We start from the raw sequence: 18,714 nt of genomic DNA on the forward strand, positions 1-18,714 counted from the left end.
CTTCTTAGGAGTTGAAGTCTTCTTTCTTCTTTGAAGCTGAAGTCTTCTTTCTTCTTTGAAGCTGGAGTCTTCCGTCTTCTGTCTTGCACGTTGGTCTGCTCCGAAGCTTGCAGGGGTTCCACCACCTCAAAACGAGCAAAATTAGGTCCCTATACCCCTAAAGAGGGGGGGGGGTGAAGGCGGCTACCTTCGGGCGAATCTGGTGCTGAAGCTAGGCTGGTTATTTTTCTTTGTTCTTTTGCGTGGAGTTTGGTCTGTTGGCGTGTTTGGTGAAGGTGTGGGTCTTGTCGCTTTCACATATTCGTTCAAGTCTTCTCTTGCTGCTCGCCATACGCTGTTGCACATCAGGGTTTTCATGTGTGTTACTACCCTGGTAACAGTTTCCTCGCCGTTTCTGTGTTTCTTCGTTATTGTTCCTGCTTCCACGTCCAGGATTGACAATGGTTCTTCTGTGTCCTTGGGGTCGTGAATCAGGAATCTGCGTGGGGATTGCAGACCTTCTAGGCTTCTTGTTCAATTGTTCAACCCATACACTACTGTCATGAGTTTTGTCGAAGAAAACGCTGACCCAAGAATGCAAGAATTTCATGTACCACTGAGGGACCCAGTATATGGAAACGAGGAGGGCGACGGCTTCGAATTGTCAGAATACGACCAAGAATCGATCTACCCAGTAGGGTAGATCGATTCTTGGTCGTATTCTGACAATTCGAAGCCGTCGCCCTCCTCGTTTCCATATACTGGGTCCCTCAGTGGTACATGAAATTCTTGCATTCTTGGGTCAGCGTTTTCTTCGACAAAACTCATGACAGTAGTGTATGGGTTGAACAATTTCGGGGCTGCTATGCTGGTAGTCACTTTGGGTTCAGGTGCGATGACAGTTGATGGTTCAGCAGATGTTGAGATCGGTTGAGAAGCCGTCGGAGTGCTGTCGTTTGCCGTAGTCGGGTTTGCTGGTGTAGGGTTGGCCTATGTTGTAGTAGAGCAGGTGAACATGGCCTCTGGTATCACAAACGGTGGTAGGTTGTTCTCCTTGTATAGTTCCTTGAGTATTTCATATCGTAGTCTGAGATCTCCACCTGAGAGCGCCGTTGCGAAGTGTATCAGGGCTGCAACAGTGCTATCAGGGGTGGCTGCTGGCGGCGTGAGTGAGGACGGCTGGCTGGCTGGGTTGAGAGGTGTTGTCTGTGACCTTGAGTGGCTGGCCCGGGAGCTGCTGGTCCAGTAGTTTAGTTGTGCGCCGCTCGCATGGGTGGGCTACGACATTGAATCTATATTTATATGCATATGTCCGTGTAGAGAATTTTATTGCTATTCCAATGATACCACAATTAGCGATGTAGGACAACTGTAGGCTTCGCAACTATTAAGAGAGTGGAAACATTTTGTTGCTGTTTGGCGCTCTCGGCTAGTGATCTGAATAGTTTTTTATTTGGTGTTGATAATCCTTATGCTTTGGCGGCATTTTATAGATATGTTCTTATAGACAATTTTATTGCGAACACAGTGATACCAAAGTTAAATACGTGCGCCTTCAATTATTGTCAGGACAGTCAAAAAAGTGTACACTTTTTCGGTCTTACCGCATAGGCGCGCGAAACGCCAAAAGCATCTGGGGTATGATTTTTTTTTGAACGCCGAGAGCGCGAAAGTGTTATTTAAAATGTCTGAAATGTCGGAAATTTGACTCCTGAGCGTGATTTTTGAGCCGAATTCTGACTCTCTGCACCTATTTTCAGTTTCAAATTACGACTTTTCATACCGAAAATATGCCAATTACTGAAAACGACGATGGGTCATATTTTGCCTAAACCCCCCTGCAGTTTTTAAACACTTTGGCGCATTCCTGCAGACCGTCGTTGTCACCAATATTATTAATCACACCGCACGCGTGCCCCTCTCGGGAGTCACGAGCAAAAATATTTGTATAAAATCCATTTAGTCTCCGTGGTGTAGTGGTAAGACACTCGCCTGGCGTTCCGCGAGCGCTATGTCATGGGTTCGTATCCTGGCCGGGGAGGATTTACTGGGCGCAATTCCTTAACTGTAGCCTCTGTTTAACGCAACAGTAAAATGTGTACTTGGATGAAAAAACGATTCTTCGCGGCAGGGGATCGTATTCCAGGGACCTGCCCGAAACACTACGCGTACTAGTGGCTGTACATGAATGTAACAACTCTTGTATATATCTCAAAAAAAAAAAAACTATTATCCGATCAACTTGGGAATAGTTTACAAATGTTTGCCATGAAATTTTTGTTTTCTCTAATAGCCGAACAGCTTAATAAAGAAAACGGCGTGGCAGTGAATCATCGTGGTAAAACAATTGTATTATTGACGCGACGCGTATAATCGACGTAGTTTTTATAAATGTTGCCGGTCGAACGCAACCTTATGTGACCGTTAATACCTACGTTCTTATAGAACATTCTATTGCGAGCACATTGGTACAAAAATGAAATACATACATCGACAAATAATGTCAGGACAGTGAATTGAATATACACTTTTCAAAGCGAGTTTCGCCGATATGCCGCCGCGGGTAACACTTCGGCCACTTCCCACACTGTTTTGGGTGGGCTCGAATCGAATTAAATATAGGACAAGATACCCTTCGGGTGAGCTTTGAAGTGGGTATAAGTGAAGAATAGCTTGGGTGAGAGGAAACGTCGGTAGTTGTAGAGATAGAGCCAGGGCTAGACCCAGCTGCGCGGCTGAATATGAGGCTACTTGAACACCTGGTCGGCTTAGGCTTGGCGGGCAGGGTCCCGAGGGAGGGGCGGCGGTGTGAGGTCTTCTTTCCTCATGATGTCTGGAGTCTTCTTTCTTCTTAGGAGTTGAAGTCTTCTTTCTTCTTTGAAGCTGAAGTCTTCTTTCTTCTTTGAAGCTGGAGTCTTCTGTCTTGCACGTTGGTCTGCTCCGAAGCTTGCAGGGGTTCCACCACCTCAAAACGAGCAAAATTAGGTCCCTATACCCCTAAGAGGGGGGGGTGAAGGCGGCTACCTTCGGGCGAATCTGGTGCTGAAGCTAGGCTGGTTATTTTTCTTTGTTCTTTTGCGTGGAGTTTGGTCTGTTGGCGTGCTTGGTGAAGGTGTGGGTCTTGTCGCTTTCACATATTCGTTCAAGTCTTCTCTTGCTGCTCGCCATACGCTGTTGCACATCAGAGTTTTCATGTGCGTTACTACCCTGGTAACAGTTTCCTCGCCGTTTCTGTGTTTCTTCGTTATTGTTCCTGCTTCCACGTCCAGGATTGACAATGGTTCTTCTGTGTCCTTGGGGTCGTGAATCAGGAATCTGCGTGGGGATTGCAGACCTTCTAGGCTTACTGGGTAGATCGATTCTTGGTCGTATTCTGACAATTCGAAGCCGTCGCCCTCCTCGTTTCCATATACTGGGTCCCTCAGTGGTACATGAAATTCTTGCATTCTTGGGTCAGCGTTTTCTTCGACAAAACTCATGACAGTAGTGTATGGGTTGAACAATTTCGGGGCTGCTATGCTGGTAGTCACTTTGGGTTCAGGTGCGATGACAGTTGATGGTTCAGCAGATGTTGAGATCGGTTGAGAAGCCGTCGGAGTGCTGTCGTTTGCCGTAGTCGGGTTTGCTGGTGTAGGGTTGGCCTATGTTGTAGTAGAGCAGGTGAACATGGCCTCTGGTATCACAAACGGTGGTAGGTTGTTCTCCTTGTATAGTTCCTTGAGTATTTCATATCGTAGTCTGAGATCTCCACCTGAGAGCGCCGTTGCGAAGTGTATCAGGGCTGCAACAGTGCTATCAGGGGTGGCTGCTGGCGGCGTGAGTGAGGACGGCTGGCTGGCTGGGTTGAGAGGTGTTGTCTGTGACCTTGAGTGGCTGGCCCGGGAGCTGCTGGTACAGTAGTTTAGTTGTGCGCCGCTCGCATGGGTGGGCTACGACATTGAATCTATATTTATATGCATATGTCCGTGTAGAGAATTTTATTGCGATTCCAATGATACCACAATTAGCGATGTAGGACAACTGTAGGCTTCGCAACTATTAAGAGAGTGGAAACATTTTGTTGCTGTTTGGCGCTCTCGGCTAGTGATCTGAATAGTTTTTTATTTGGTGTTGATAATCCTTATGCTTTGGCGGATATGTTCTTATAGACAATTTTATTGCGAACACAGTGATACCAAAGTTAAATACGTGCGCCTTCAATTATTGTCAGGACAGTCAAAAAAGTGTACACTTTTTCGGTCTTACCGCATAGGCGCGCGAAACGCCAAAAGCATCTGGGGTATGATTTTTTTTTGAACGCCGAGAGCGCGAAAGTGTTATTTAAAATGTCTGAAATGTCGGAAATTTGACTCCTGAGCGTGATTTTTGAGCCGAATTCTGACTCTCTGCACCTATTTTCAGTTTCAAATTACGACTTTTCATACCGAAAATATGCCAATTACTGAAAACGACGATGGGTCATATTTTGCCTAAACCCCCCTGCAGTTTTTAAACACTTTGGCGCATTCCTGCAGACCGTCGTTGTCACCAATATTATTAATCACACCGCACGCGTGCCCCTCTCGGGAGTCACGAGCAAAAATATTTGTATAAAATCCATTTAGTCTCCGTGGTGTAGTGGTAAGACACTCGCCTGGCGTTCCGCGAGCGCTATGTCATGGGTTCGTATCCTGGCCGGGGAGGATTTACTGGGCGCAATTCCTTAACTGTAGCCTCTGTTTAACGCAACAGTAAAATGTGTACTTGGATGAAAAAACGATTCTTCGCGGCAGGGGATCGTATTCCAGGGACCTGCCCGAAACACTACGCGTACTAGTGGCTGTACATGAATGTAACAACTCTTGTATATATCTCAAAAAAAAAAAAACTATTATCCGATCAACTTGGGAATAGTTTACAAATGTTTGCCATGAAATTTTTGTTTTCTCTAATAGCCGAACAGCTTAATAAAGAAAACGGCGTGGCAGTGAATCATCGTGGTAAAACAATTGTATTATTGACGCGACGCGTATAATCGACGTAGTTTTTATAAATGTTGCCGGTCGAACGCAACCTTATGTGACCGTTAATACCTACGTTCTTATAGAACATTCTATTGCGAGCACATTGGTACAAAAATGAAATACATACATCGACAAATAATGTCAGGACAGTGAATTGAATATACACTTTTCAAAGCGAGTTTCGCCGATATGCCGCCGCGGGTAACACTTCGGCCACTTCCCACACTGTTTTGGGTGGGCTCGAATCGAATTAAATATAGGACAAGATACCCTTCGGGTGAGCTTTGAAGTGGGTATAAGTGAAGAATAGCTTGGGTGAGAGGAAACGTCGGTAGTTGTAGAGATAGAGCCAGGGCTAGACCCAGCTGCGCGGCTGAATATGAGGCTACTTGAACACCTGGTCGGCTTAGGCTTGGCGGGCAGGGTCCCGAGGGAGGGGCGGCGGTGTGAGGTCTTCTTTCCTCATGATGTCTGGAGTCTTCTTTCTTCTTAGGAGTTGAAGTCTTCTTTCTTCTTTGAAGCTGAAGTCTTCTTTCTTCTTTGAAGCTGGAGTCTTCTGTCTTGCACGTTGGTCTGCTCCGAAGCTTGCAGGGGTTCCACCACCTCAAAACGAGCAAAATTAGGTCCCTATACCCCTAAGAGGGGGGGGTGAAGGCGGCTACCTTCGGGCGAATCTGGTGCTGAAGCTAGGCTGGTTATTTTTCTTTGTTCTTTTGCGTGGAGTTTGGTCTGTTGGCGTGCTTGGTGAAGGTGTGGGTCTTGTCGCTTTCACATATTCGTTCAAGTCTTCTCTTGCTGCTCGCCATACGCTGTTGCACATCAGAGTTTTCATGTGCGTTACTACCCTGGTAACAGTTTCCTCGCCGTTTCTGTGTTTCTTCGTTATTGTTCCTGCTTCCACGTCCAGGATTGACAATGGTTCTTCTGTGTCCTTGGGGTCGTGAATCAGGAATCTGCGTGGGGATTGCAGACCTTCTAGGCTTACTGGGTAGATCGATTCTTGGTCGTATTCTGACAATTCGAAGCCGTCGCCCTCCTCGTTTCCATATACTGGGTCCCTCAGTGGTACATGAAATTCTTGCATTCTTGGGTCAGCGTTTTCTTCGACAAAACTCATGACAGTAGTGTATGGGTTGAACAATTTCGGGGCTGCTATGCTGGTAGTCACTTTGGGTTCAGGTGCGATGACAGTTGATGGTTCAGCAGATGTTGAGATCGGTTGAGAAGCCGTCGGAGTGCTGTCGTTTGCCGTAGTCGGGTTTGCTGGTGTAGGGTTGGCCTATGTTGTAGTAGAGCAGGTGAACATGGCCTCTGGTATCACAAACGGTGGTAGGTTGTTCTCCTTGTATAGTTCCTTGAGTATTTCATATCGTAGTCTGAGATCTCCACCTGAGAGCGCCGTTGCGAAGTGTATCAGGGCTGCAACAGTGCTATCAGGGGTGGCTGCTGGCGGCGTGAGTGAGGACGGCTGGCTGGCTGGGTTGAGAGGTGTTGTCTGTGACCTTGAGTGGCTGGCCCGGGAGCTGCTGGTACAGTAGTTTAGTTGTGCGCCGCTCGCATGGGTGGGCTACGACATTGAATCTATATTTATATGCATATGTCCGTGTAGAGAATTTTATTGCGATTCCAATGATACCACAATTAGCGATGTAGGACAACTGTAGGCTTCGCAACTATTAAGAGAGTGGAAACATTTTGTTGCTGTTTGGCGCTCTCGGCTAGTGATCTGAATAGTTTTTTATTTGGTGTTGATAATCCTTATGCTTTGGCGGATATGTTCTTATAGACAATTTTATTGCGAACACAGTGATACCAAAGTTAAATACGTGCGCCTTCAATTATTGTCAGGACAGTCAAAAAAGTGTACACTTTTTCGGTCTTACCGCATAGGTGCGCGAAGCGCCGAAAGCATCTGGGGTATGATTTTTTTTTGAACGCCGAGAGCGCGAAAGTATTATTTAAAATGTCTGAAATGTCGGAAATTTGACTCCTGAGCGTGTTTTTTGAGCCGAATTCTGACTCTCTGCACCTATTTTCAGTTTCAAATTACGACTTTTCATACCGAAAATATGCCAATTACTGAAAACGACGATGGGTCATATTTTGCCCAAACCCCCCTGCAGTTTTTAAACACTTTGGCGCATTCCTGCAGACCGTCGTTGTCACCAATATTATTAATCACACCGCACGCGTGCCCCTCTCGGGAGTCACGAGCAAAAATATTTGTATAAAATCCATTTACAGTCTCCGTGGTGTAGTGGTAAGACACTCGCCTGGCGTTCCGCGAGCGCTATGTCATGGGTTCGTATCCTGGCCGGGGAGGATTTACTGGGCGCAATTCCTTAACTGTAGCCTCTGTTTAACGCAACAGTAAAATGTGTACTTGGATGAAAAAACGATTCTTCGCGGCAGGGGATCGTATTCCAGGGACCTGCCCGAAACACTACGCGTACTAGTGGCTGTACATGAATGTAACAACTCTTGTATATATCTCAAAAAAAAAAAAACTATTATCCGATCAACTTGGGAATAGTTTACAAATGTTTGCCATGAAATTTTTGTTTTCTCTAATAGCCGAACAGCTTAATAAAGAAAACGGCGTGGCAGTGAATCATCGTGGTAAAACAATTGTATTATTGACGCGACGCGTATAATCGACGTAGTTTTTATAAATGTTGCCGGTCGAACGCATCCTTATGTGACCGTTAATACCTACGTTCTTATAGAACATTCTATTGCGAGCACATTGGTACAAAAATGAAATACATACATCGACAAATAATGTCAGGACAGTGAATTGAATATACACTTTTCAAAGCGAGTTTCGCCGATATGCCGCCGCGGGTAACACTTCGGCCACTTCCCACACTGTTTTGGGTGGGCTCGAATCGAATTAAATATAGGACAAGATACCCTTCGGGTGAGCTTTGAAGTGGGTATAAGTGAAGAATAGCTTGGGTGAGAGGAAACGTCGGTAGTTGTAGAGATAGAGCCAGGGCTAGACCCAGCTGCGCGGCTGAATATGAGGCTACTTGAACACCTGGTCGGCTTAGGCTTGGCGGGCAGGGTCCCGAGGGAGGGGCGGCGGTGTGAGGTCTTCTTTCCTCATGATGTCTGGAGTCTTCTTTCTTCTTAGGAGTTGAAGTCTTCTTTCTTCTTTGAAGCTGAAGTCTTCTTTCTTCTTTGAAGCTGGAGTCTTCTGTCTTGCACGTAGGTCTGCTCCGAAGCTTGCAGGGGTTCCACCACCTCAAAACGAGCAAAATTAGGTCCCTATACCCCTAAGAGGGGGGGGTGAAGGCGGCTACCTTCGGGCGAATCTGGTGCTGAAGCTAGGCTGGTTATTTTTCTTTGTTCTTTTGCGTGGAGTTTGGTCTGTTGGCGTGCTTGGTGAAGGTGTGGGTCTTGTCGCTTTCACATATTCGTTCAAGTCTTCTCTTGCTGCTCGCCATACGCTGTTGCACATCAGAGTTTTCATGTGCGTTACTACCCTGGTAACAGTTTCCTCGCCGTTTCTGTGTTTCTTCGTTATTGTTCCTGCTTCCACGTCCAGGATTGACAATGGTTCTTCTGTGTCCTTGGGGTCGTGAATCAGGAATCTGCGTGGGGATTGCAGACCTTCTAGGCTTACTGGGTAGATCGATTCTTGGTCGTATTCTGACAATTCGAAGCCGTCGCCCTCCTCGTTTCCATATACTGGGTCCCTCAGTGGTACATGAAATTCTTGCATTCTTGGGTCAGCGTTTTCTTCGACAAAACTCATGACAGTAGTGTATGGGTTGAACAATTTCGGGGCTGCTATGCTGGTAGTCACTTTGGGTTCAGGTGCGATGACAGTTGATGGTTCAGCAGATGTTGAGATCGGTTGAGAAGCCGTCGGAGTGCTGTCGTTTGCCGTAGTCGGGTTTGCAGGAGTGGCTGGTGTAGGGTTGGCCTCTGTTGTAGTAGAGCAGGTGAACATGGCCTCTGGTATCACAAACGGTGGTAGGTTGTTCTCCTTGTATAGTTCCTTGAGTATTTCATATCGTAGTCTGAGATCTCCACCTGAGAGCGCCGTTGCGAAGTGTATCAGGGCTGCAACAGTGCTATCAGGGGTGGCTGCTGGCGGCGTGAGTGAGGACGGCTGGCTGGCTGGGTTGAGAGGTGTTGTCTGTGACCTTGAGTGGCTGGCCCGGGAGCTGCTGGTACAGTAGTTTAGTTGTGCGCCGCTCGCATGGGTGGGCTACGACATTGAATCTATATTTATATGCATATGTCCGTGTAGAGAATTTTATTGCGATTCCAATGATACCACAATTAGCGATGTAGGACAACTGTAGGCTTCGCAACTATTAAGAGAGTGGAAACATTTTGTTGCTGTTTGGCGCTCTCGGCTAGTGATCTGAATAGTTTTTTATTTGGTGTTGATAATCCTTATGCTTTGGCGGCATTTTATAGATATGTTCTTATAGACAATTTTATTGCGAACACAGTGATACCAAAGTTAAATACGTGCGCCTTCAATTATTGTCAGGACAGTCAAAAAAGTGTACACTTTTTCGGTCTTACCGCATAGGTGCGCGAAGCGCCGAAAGCATCTGGGGTATGATTTTTTTTTGAACGCCGAGAGCGCGAAAGTATTATTTAAAATGTCTGAAATGTCGGAAATTTGACTCCTGAGCGTGTTTTTTGAGCCGAATTCTGACTCTCTGCACCTATTTTCAGTTTCAAATTACGACTTTTCATACCGAAAATATGCCAATTACTGAAAACGACGATGGGTCATATTTTGCCCAAACCCCCCTGCAGTTTTTAAACACTTTGGCGCATTCCTGCAGACCGTCGTTGTCACCAATATTATTAATCACACCGCACGCGTGCCCCTCTCGGGAGTCACGAGCAAAAATATTTGTATAAAATCCATTTACAGTCTCCGTGGTGTAGTGGTAAGACACTCGCCTGGCGTTCCGCGAGCGCTATGTCATGGGTTCGTATCCTGGCCGGGGAGGATTTACTGGGCGCAATTCCTTAACTGTAGCCTCTGTTTAACGCAACAGTAAAATGTGTACTTGGATGAAAAAACGATTCTTCGCGGCAGGGGATCGTATTCCAGGGACCTGCCCGAAACGCTACGTGTACTAGTGGCTGTACATGAATGTAACAACTCTTGTATATATCTCAAAAAAAAAAAAATTATTATCCGATCAACTTGGGAATAGTTTACAATTGTTTGCCATGAAATTTACGTTTTCTCTAATAGCCGAACAGCTTAATAAAGAAAACGGCCTGGCAGTGAATCATCGTGGTAAAACAATTGTATTATTGACACGACGAGTATAATCGACGTAGTTTTTATAAATGTTGCCGGTCGAACGCATCCTTATGTGACCATTAATACCTACGTTCTTATAGAACATACTATTGCGAGCACATTGGTACAAAAATGGAATACATACATCGACAATCTACTTGGACAAATAATGTCAGGACAGTGAATTGAATATACACTTTTCAAAGCGAGTTTCGCCCATATGCCGCCGCGGGTAACACTTCGGCCACTTCCCACACTGTTTTGGGTGGGCTCGAATCGAATTAAATATAGGACAAGATACCCTTCGGGTGAGCTTTGAAGTGGGTATAAGTGAAGAATAGCTTGGGTGAGAGGAAGCGTCGGTAGTTGTAGAGATAGAGCCAGGGCTAGACCCAGCTGCGCGGCTGAATATGAGGCTACTTGAACACCTGGTCGGCTTAGGCTTGGCGGGCAGGGTCCAGAGGGAGGGGCGGCGGTGTGAGGTCTTCTTTCCTCATGATGTGTGGAGTCTTCTTTCTTCTTAGGAGTTGAAATCTTCTTTCTTCTTTGAAGCTGAAGTCTTCTTTCTTCTTTGAAGCTGGAGTCTTCCGTCTTCTGTCTTGCACGTTGGTCTGCTCCGAAGCTTGCAGGGGTTCCACCACCTCAAAACGAACAAAATTAGGTCCCTATACCCCTAAAGAGGGGGGGGGGGTGAAGGCGGCTACCTTCGGGCGAATCTGGTGCTGAAGCTAGGCTGGTTATTTTTCTTTGTTCTTTTGCGTGGAGTTTGGTCTGTTGGCGTGCTTGGTGAAGGTGTGGGTCTTGTCGCTTTCACATATTCGTTCAAGTCTTCTCTTGCTGCTCGCCATACGCTGTTGCACATCAGGGTTTTCATGTGTGTTACTACCCTGGTAACAGTTTCCTCGCCGTTTCTGTGTTTCTTCGTTATTGTTCCTGCTTCCACGTCCAAGATTGACAATGGTTCTTCTGTGTCCTTGGGGTCGTGAATCAGGAATCTGCGTGGGGATTGCAGACCTTCTAGGCTTACTGGGTAGATCGATTCTTGGTCGTATTCTGACAATTCGAAGCCGTCGCCCTCCTCGTTTCCATATACTGGGTCCCTCAGTGGTACATGAAATTCTTGCATTCTTGGGTCAGCGTTTTCTTCGACAAAACTCATGACAGTAGTGTATGGGTTGAACAATTTCGGGGCTGCTATGCTGGTAGTCACTTTGGGTTCAGGTGCGATGACAGTTGATGGTTCAGCAGATGTTGAGATCGGTTGAGAAGCCGTCGGAGTGCTGTCGTTTGCCGTAGTCGGGTTTGCTGGTGTAGGGTTGGCCTATGTTGTAGTAGAGCAGGTGAACATGGCCTCTGGTATCACAAACGGTGGTAGGTTGTTCTCCTTGTATAGTTCCTTGAGTATTTCATATCGTAGTCTGAGATCTCCACCTGAGAGCGCCGTTGCGAAGTGTATCAGGGCTGCAACAGTGCTATCAGGGGTGGCTGCTGGCGGCGTGAGTGAGGACGGCTGGCTGGCTGGGTTGAGAGGTGTTGTCTGTGACCTTGAGTGGCTGGCCCGGGAGCTGCTGGTCCAGTAGTTTAGTTGTGCGCCGCTCGCATGGGTGGGCTACGACATTGAATCTATATTTATATGCATATGTCCGTGTAGAGAATTTTATTGCGATTCCAATGATACCACAATTAGCGATGTAGGACAACTGTAGGCTTCGCAACTATTAAGAGAGTGGAAACATTTTGTTGCTGTTTGGCGCTCTCGGCTAGTGATCTGAATAGTTTTTTATTTGGTGTTGATAATCCTTATGCTTTGGCGGCATTTTATAGATATGTTCTTATAGACAATTTTATTGCGAACACAGTGATACCAAAGTTAAATACGTGCGCCTTCAATTATTGTCAGGACAGTCAAAAAAGTGTACACTTTTTCGGTCTTACCGCATAGGCGCGCGAAGCGCCAAAAGCATCTGGGGTATGATTTTTTTTGAACGCCGAGAGCGCGAAAGTGTTATTTAAAATGTCTGAAATGTCGGAAATTTGACTCCTGAGCGTGATTTTTGAGCCGAATTCTGACTCTCTGCACCTATTTTCAGTTTCAAATTACGACGTTTCATACCGAAAATATGCCAATTACTGTAAACGGCGATGGGTCATATTTTGCCCAAACCCCCCTGCAGTTTTTAAAATGTCTGAAATGTCGGAAATTTGACTCCTGAGCGTGATTTTTGAGCCGAATTCTGACTCTCTGCACCTATTTTCAGTTTCAAATTACGACTTTTCATACCGAAAATATGCCAATTACTGAAAACGACGATGGGTCATATTTTGCCCAAACCCCCCTGCAGTTTTTAAACACTTTGGCGCATTCCTGCAGACCGTCGTTGTCACCAATATTATTAATCACACCGCACGCGTGCCCCTCTCGGGAGTCACGAGCAAAAATATTTGTATAAAATCCATTTACAGTCTCCGTGGTGTAGTGGTAAGACACTCGCCTGGCGTTCCGCGAGCGCTATGTCATGGGTTCGTATCCTGGCCGGGGAGGATTTACTGGGCGCAATTCCTTAACTGTAGCCTCTGTTTAACGCAACAGTAAAATGTGTACTTGGATGAAAAAACGATTCTTCGCGGCAGGGGATCGTATTCCAGGGACCTGCCCGAAACGCTACGTGTACTAGTGGCTGTACATGAATGTAACAACTCTTGTATATATCTCAAAAAAAAAAAAAAAATTATTATCCGATCAACTTGGGAATAGTTTACAAATGTTTGCCATGAAATTTTCGTTTTCTCTAATAGCCGAACAGCTTAATAAAGAAAACGGCGTGGCAGTGAATCATCGTGGTAAAACAATTGTATTATTGACACGACGAGTATAATCGACGTAGTTTTTATAAATGTTGCCGGTCGAACGCATCCTTATGTGACCATTAATACCTACGTTCTTATAGAACATACTATTGCGAGCACATTGGTACAAAAATGGAATACATACATCGACAAATAATGTCAGGACAGTGAATTGAATATACACTTTTCAAAGCGAGTTTCGCCCATATGCCGCCGCGGGTAACACTTCGGCCACTTCCCACACTGTTTTGGGTGGGCTCGAATCGAATTAAATATAGGACAAGATACCCTTCGGGTGAGCTTTGAAGTGGGTATAAGTGAAGAATAGCTTGGGTGAGAGGAAGCGTCGGTAGTTGTAGAGATAGAGCCAGGGCTAGACCCAGCTGCGCGGCTGAATATGAGGCTACTTGAACACCTGGTCGGCTTAGGCTTGGCGGGCAGGGTCCAGAGGGAGGGGCGGCGGTGTGAGGTCTTCTTTCCTCATGATGTGTGGAGTCTTCTTTCTTCTTAGGAGTTGAAATCTTCTTTCTTCTTTGAAGCTGAAGTCTTCTTTCTTCTTTGAAGCTGGAGTCTTCCGTCTTCTGTCTTGCACGTTGGTCTGCTCCGAAGCTTGCAGGGGTTCCACCACCTCAAAACGAGCAAAATTAGGTCCCTATACCCCTAAAGAGGGGGGGGGTGAAGGCGGCTACCTTCGGGCGAATCTGGTGCTGAAGCTAGGCTGGTTATTTTTCTTTGTTCTTTTGCGTGGAGTTTGGTCTGTTGGCGTGCTTGGTGAAGGTGTGGGTCTTGTCGCTTTCACATATTCGTTCAAGTCTTCTCTTGCTGCTCGCCATACGCTGTTGCACATCAGAGTTTTCATGTGTGTTACTACCCTGGTAACAGTTTCCTCGCCGTTTCTGTGTTTCTTCGTTATTGTTCCTGCTTCCACGTCCAAGATTGACAATGGTTCTTCTGTGTCCTTGGGGTCGTGAATCAGGAATCTGCGTGGGGATTGCAGACCTTCTAGGCTTACTGGGTAGATCGATTCTTGGTCGTATTCTGACAATTCGAAGCCGTCGCCCTCCTCGTTTCCATATACTGGGTCCCTCAGTGGTACATGAAATTCTTGCATTCTTGGGTCAGCGTTTTCTTCGACAAAACTCATGACAGTAGTGTATGGGTTGAACAATTTCGGGGCTGCTATGCTGGTAGTCACTTTGGGTTCAGGTGCGATGACAGTTGATGGTTCAGCAGATGTTGAGATCGGTTGAGAAGCCGTCGGAGTGCTGTCGTTTGCCGTAGTCGGGTTTGCTGGTGTAGGGTTGGCCTATGTTGTAGTAGAGCAGGTGAACATGGCCTCTGGTATCACAAACGGTGGTAGGTTGTTCTCCTTGTATAGTTCCTTGAGTATTTCATATCGTAGTCTGAGATCTCCACCTGAGAGCGCCGTTGCGAAGTGTATCAGGGCTGCAACAGTGCTATCAGGGGTGGCTGCTGGCGGCGTGAGTGAGGACGGCTGGCTGGCTGGGTTGAGAGGTGTTGTCTGTGACCTTGAGTGGCTGGCCCGGGAGCTGCTGGTCCAGTAGTTTAGTTGTGCGCCGCTCGCATGGGTGGGCTACGACATTGAATCTATATTTATATGCATATGTCCGTGTAGAGAATTTTATTGCGATTCCAATGATACCACAATTAGCGATGTAGGACAACTGTAGGCTTCGCAACTATTAAGAGAGTGGAAACATTTTGTTGCTGTTTGGCGCTCTCGGCTAGTGATCTGAATAGTTTTTTATTTGGTGTTGATAATCCTTATGCTTTGGCGGCATTTTATAGATATGTTCTTATAGACAATTTTATTGCGAACACAGTGATACCAAAGTTAAATACGTGCGCCTTCAATTATTGTCAGGACAGTCAAAAAAGTGTACACTCTTTCGGTCTTACCGCATAGGCGCGCGAAGCGCCGAAAGCATCTGGGGTATGATTTTTTTTGAACGCCGAGAGCGCGAAAGTGTTATTTAAAATGTCTGAAATGTCGGAAATTTGACTCCTGAGCGTGATTTTTGAGCCGAATTCTGACTCTCTGCACCTATTTTCAGTTTCAAATTACGACGTTTCATACCGAAAATATGCCAATTACTGTAAACGGCGATGGGTCATATTTTGCCCAAACCCCCCTGCAGTTTTTAAAATGTCTGAAATGTCGGAAATTTGACTCCTGAGCGTGATTTTTGAGCCGAATTCTGACTCTCTGCACCTATTTTCAGTTTCAAATTACGACTTTTCATACCGAAAATATGCCAATTACTGAAAACGACGATGGGTCATATTTTGCCCAAACCCCCCTGCAGTTTTTAAACACTTTGGCGCATTCCTGCAGACCGTCGTTGTCACCAATATTATTAATCACACCGCACGCGTGCCCCTCTCGGGAGTCACGAGCAAAAATATTTGTATAAAATCCATTTACAGTCTCCGTGGTGTAGTGGTAAGACACTCGCCTGGCGTTCCGCGAGCGCTATGTCATGGGTTCGTATCCTGGCCGGGGAGGATTTACTGGGCGCAATTCCTTAACTGTAGCCTCTGTTTAACGCAACAGTAAAATGTGTACTTGGATGAAAAAAACGATTCTTCGCGGCAGGGGATCGTATTCCAGGGACCTGCCCGAAACGCTACGTGTACTAGTGGCTGTACATGAATGTAACAACTCTTGTATATATCTCAAAAAAAAAAAAATTATTATCCGATCAACTTGGGAATAGTTTACAAATGTTTGCCATGAACTTTTCGTTTTCTCTAATAGCCGAACAGCTTAATAAAGAAAACGGCGTGGCAGTGAATCATCGTGGTAAAACAATTGTATTATTGACACGACGAGTATAATCGACGTAGTTTTTATAAATGTTGCCGGTCGAACGCATCCTTATGTGACCATTAATACCTACGTTCTTATAGAACATACTATTGCGAGCTCATTGGTACAAAAATGAAATACATACATCGACAAATAATGTCAGGACAGTGAATTGAATATACACTTTTCAAAGCGAGTTTCGCCCATATGCCGCCGCGGGTAACACTTCGGCCACTTCCCACACTGTTTTGGGTGGGCTCGAATCGAATTAAATATAGGACAAGATACCCTTCGGGTGAGCTTTGAAGTGGGTATAAGTAAAGAATAGCTTGGGTGAGAGGAAGCGTCGGTAGTTGTAGAGATAGAGCCAGGGCTAGACCCAGCTGCGCGGCTGAATATGAGGCTACTTGAACACCTGGTCGGCTTAGGCTTGGCGGGCAGGGTCCAGAGGGAGGGGCGGCGGTGTGAGGTCTTCTTTCCTCATGATGTGTGGAGTCTTCTTTCTTCTTAGGAGTTGACGTCTTCTTTCTTCTTTGAAGCTGAAGTCTTCTTTCTTCTTTGAAGCTGGAGTCTTCCGTCTTCTGTCTTGCACGTTGGTCTGCTCCGAAGCTTGCAGGGGTTCCACCACCTCAAAACGAGCAAAATTAGGTCCCTATACCCCTAAAGAGGGGGGGGGGGTGAAGGCGGCTACCTTCGGGCGAATCTGGTGCTGAAGCTAGGCTGGTTATTTTTCTTTGTTCTTTTGCGTGGAGTTTGGTCTGTTGGCGTGCTTGGTGAAGGTGTGGGTCTTGTCGCTTTCACATATTCGTTCAAGTCTTCTCTTGCTGCTCGCCATACGCTGTTGCACATCAGGGTCATCATGTGTGTTACTACCCTGGTAACAGTTTCCTCGCCGTTTCTGTGTTTCTTCGTTATTGTTCCTGCTTCCACGTCCAGGATTGACAATGGTTCTTCTGTGTCCTTGGGGTCGTGAATCAGGAATCTGCGTGGGGATTGCAGACCTTCTAGGCTTACTGGGTAGATCGATTCTTGGTCGTATTCTGACAATTCGAAGCCGTCGCCCTCCTCGTTTCCATATACTGTTTCCCTCAGTGGTACATGAAATTCTTGCATTCTTGGGTCAGCGTTTTCTTCGACAAAACTCATGACAGTAGTGTATGGGTTGAACAATTTCGGGGCTGCTATGCTGGTAGTCACTTTGGGTTCAGGTGCGATGACAGTTGATGGTTCAGCAGATGTTGAGATCGGTTGAGAAGCCGTCGGAGTGCTGTCGTTTGCCGTAGTCGGGTTTGCTGGTGTAGGGTTGGCCTATGTTGTAGTAGAGCAGGTGAACATGGCCTCTGGCATCACAAACGGTGGTAGGTTGTTCTCCTTGTATAGTTCCTTGAGTATTTCATATCGTAGTCTGAGATCTCCACCTGAGAGCGCCGTTGCGAAGTGTATCAGGGCTGCAACAGTGCTATCAGGGGTGGCTGCTGGCGGCGTGAGTGAGGACGGCTGGCTGGCTGGGTTGAGAGGTGTTGTCTGTGACCTTGAGTGGCTGGCCCGGGAGCTGCTGGTCCAGTAGTTTAGTTGTGCGCCGCTCGCATGGGTGGGCTACGACATTGAATCTATATTTATATGCATATGTCCGTGTAGAGAATTTTATTGCGATTCCAATGATACCACAATTAGCGATGTAGGACAACTGTAGGCTTCGCAACTATTAAGAGAGTGGAAACATTTTGTTGCTGTTTGGCACTCTCGGCTTGTGATCTGAATAGTTTTTTATTTGGTGTTGATAATCCTTATGCTTTGGCGGCATTTTATAGATATGTTCTTATAGACAATTTTATTGCGAACACAGTGATACCAAAGTTAAATACGTGCGCCTTCAATTATTGTCAGGACAGTCAAAAAAGTGTACACTTTTTCGGTCTTACCGCATAGGCCCGCGAAGCGCCGAAAGCATCTGGGGTATGATTTTTTTTTTGAACGCTGAGAGCGCGAAAGTGTTATTTAAAATGTCTGAAATGGCGGAAATTTGACTCCTGAGCGTGATTTTTGAGCCGAATTCTGACTCTCTGCACCTATTTTCAGTTTCAAATTACGACGTTTCATACCGAAAATATGCCAATTACTGTAAACGGCGATGGGTCATATTTTGCCCAAACCCCCCTGCAGTTTTTAAAATGTCTGAAATGTCGGAAATTTGACTCCTGAGCGTGATTTTTGAGCCGAATTCTGACTCTCTGCACCTATTTTCAGTTTCAAATTACGACTTTTCATACCGAAAATATGCCAATTACTGAAAACGACGATGGGTCATATTTTGCCCAAACCCCCCTGCAGTTTTTAAACACTTTGGCGCATTCCTGCAGACCGTCGTTGTCACCAATATTATTAATCACACCGCACGCGTGCCCCTCTCGGGAGTCACGAGCAAAAATATTTGTATAAAATCCATTTACAGTCTCCGTGGTGTAGTGGTAAGACACTCGCCTAGCGTTCCGCGAGCGCTATGTCATGGGTTCGTATCCTGGCCGGGGAGGATTTACTGGGCGCAATTCCTTAACTGTAGCCTCTGTTTAACGCAACAGTAAAATGTGTACTTGGATGAAAAAACGATTCTTCGCGGCAGGGGATCGTATTCCAGGGACCTGCCCGAAACGCTACGTGTACTAGTGGCTGTACATGAATGTAACAACTCTTGTATATATCTCAAAAAAAAAAAAAAATTATTATCCGATCAACTTGGGAATAGTTTACAAATGTTTGCCATGAAATTT

The 18,714-nt window shown here is 46.0% G+C and overlaps 1 protein-coding gene across 1 annotated transcript; it reads right to left on the reverse strand.

Moving 5' to 3' along the window:
* Window positions 1–220: 220 nt before the first annotated feature.
* LOC138357250 (mucin-17-like) lies at window positions 221–17,092 on the reverse strand. The gene is made up of 8 exons (XM_069313912.1): window positions 16,820–17,092; window positions 13,988–14,422; window positions 11,156–11,590; window positions 8,470–9,201; window positions 5,827–6,261; window positions 3,186–3,620; window positions 707–969; window positions 221–563 (listed from the first exon to the last, which is right to left on the reverse strand). Exons 1-8 carry the CDS (start codon window positions 17,090–17,092, stop codon window positions 221–223), a joined length of 3,351 nt encoding a protein of 1,116 aa, XP_069170013.1.
* Window positions 17,093–18,714: the final 1,622 nt, after the last annotated feature.

Source organism: Procambarus clarkii, chromosome 76 (genome assembly GCF_040958095.1).
Source record: "Procambarus clarkii isolate CNS0578487 chromosome 76, FALCON_Pclarkii_2.0, whole genome shotgun sequence".
Classification (NCBI taxonomy): Eukaryota; Metazoa; Arthropoda; class Malacostraca; order Decapoda; family Cambaridae; genus Procambarus; species Procambarus clarkii.

Coding starts and splice junctions, on each gene's coding strand:
- LOC138357250 (XM_069313912.1), bottom strand. CDS start 17,092: ATGAGTTTTGTCGAAGAAAACGCTGACCCAAGAATGCAAGAATTTCAT. Junction 9,202..11,155: donor GCGAGGAAACTGTTACCAGG/GTAGTAACACAC, acceptor TCAATGTCGTAG/CCCACCCATGCGAGCGGCGC. Junction 3,621..5,826: donor GCGAGGAAACTGTTACCAGG/GTAGTAACGCAC, acceptor ACTACAACATAG/GCCAACCCTACACCAGCAAA.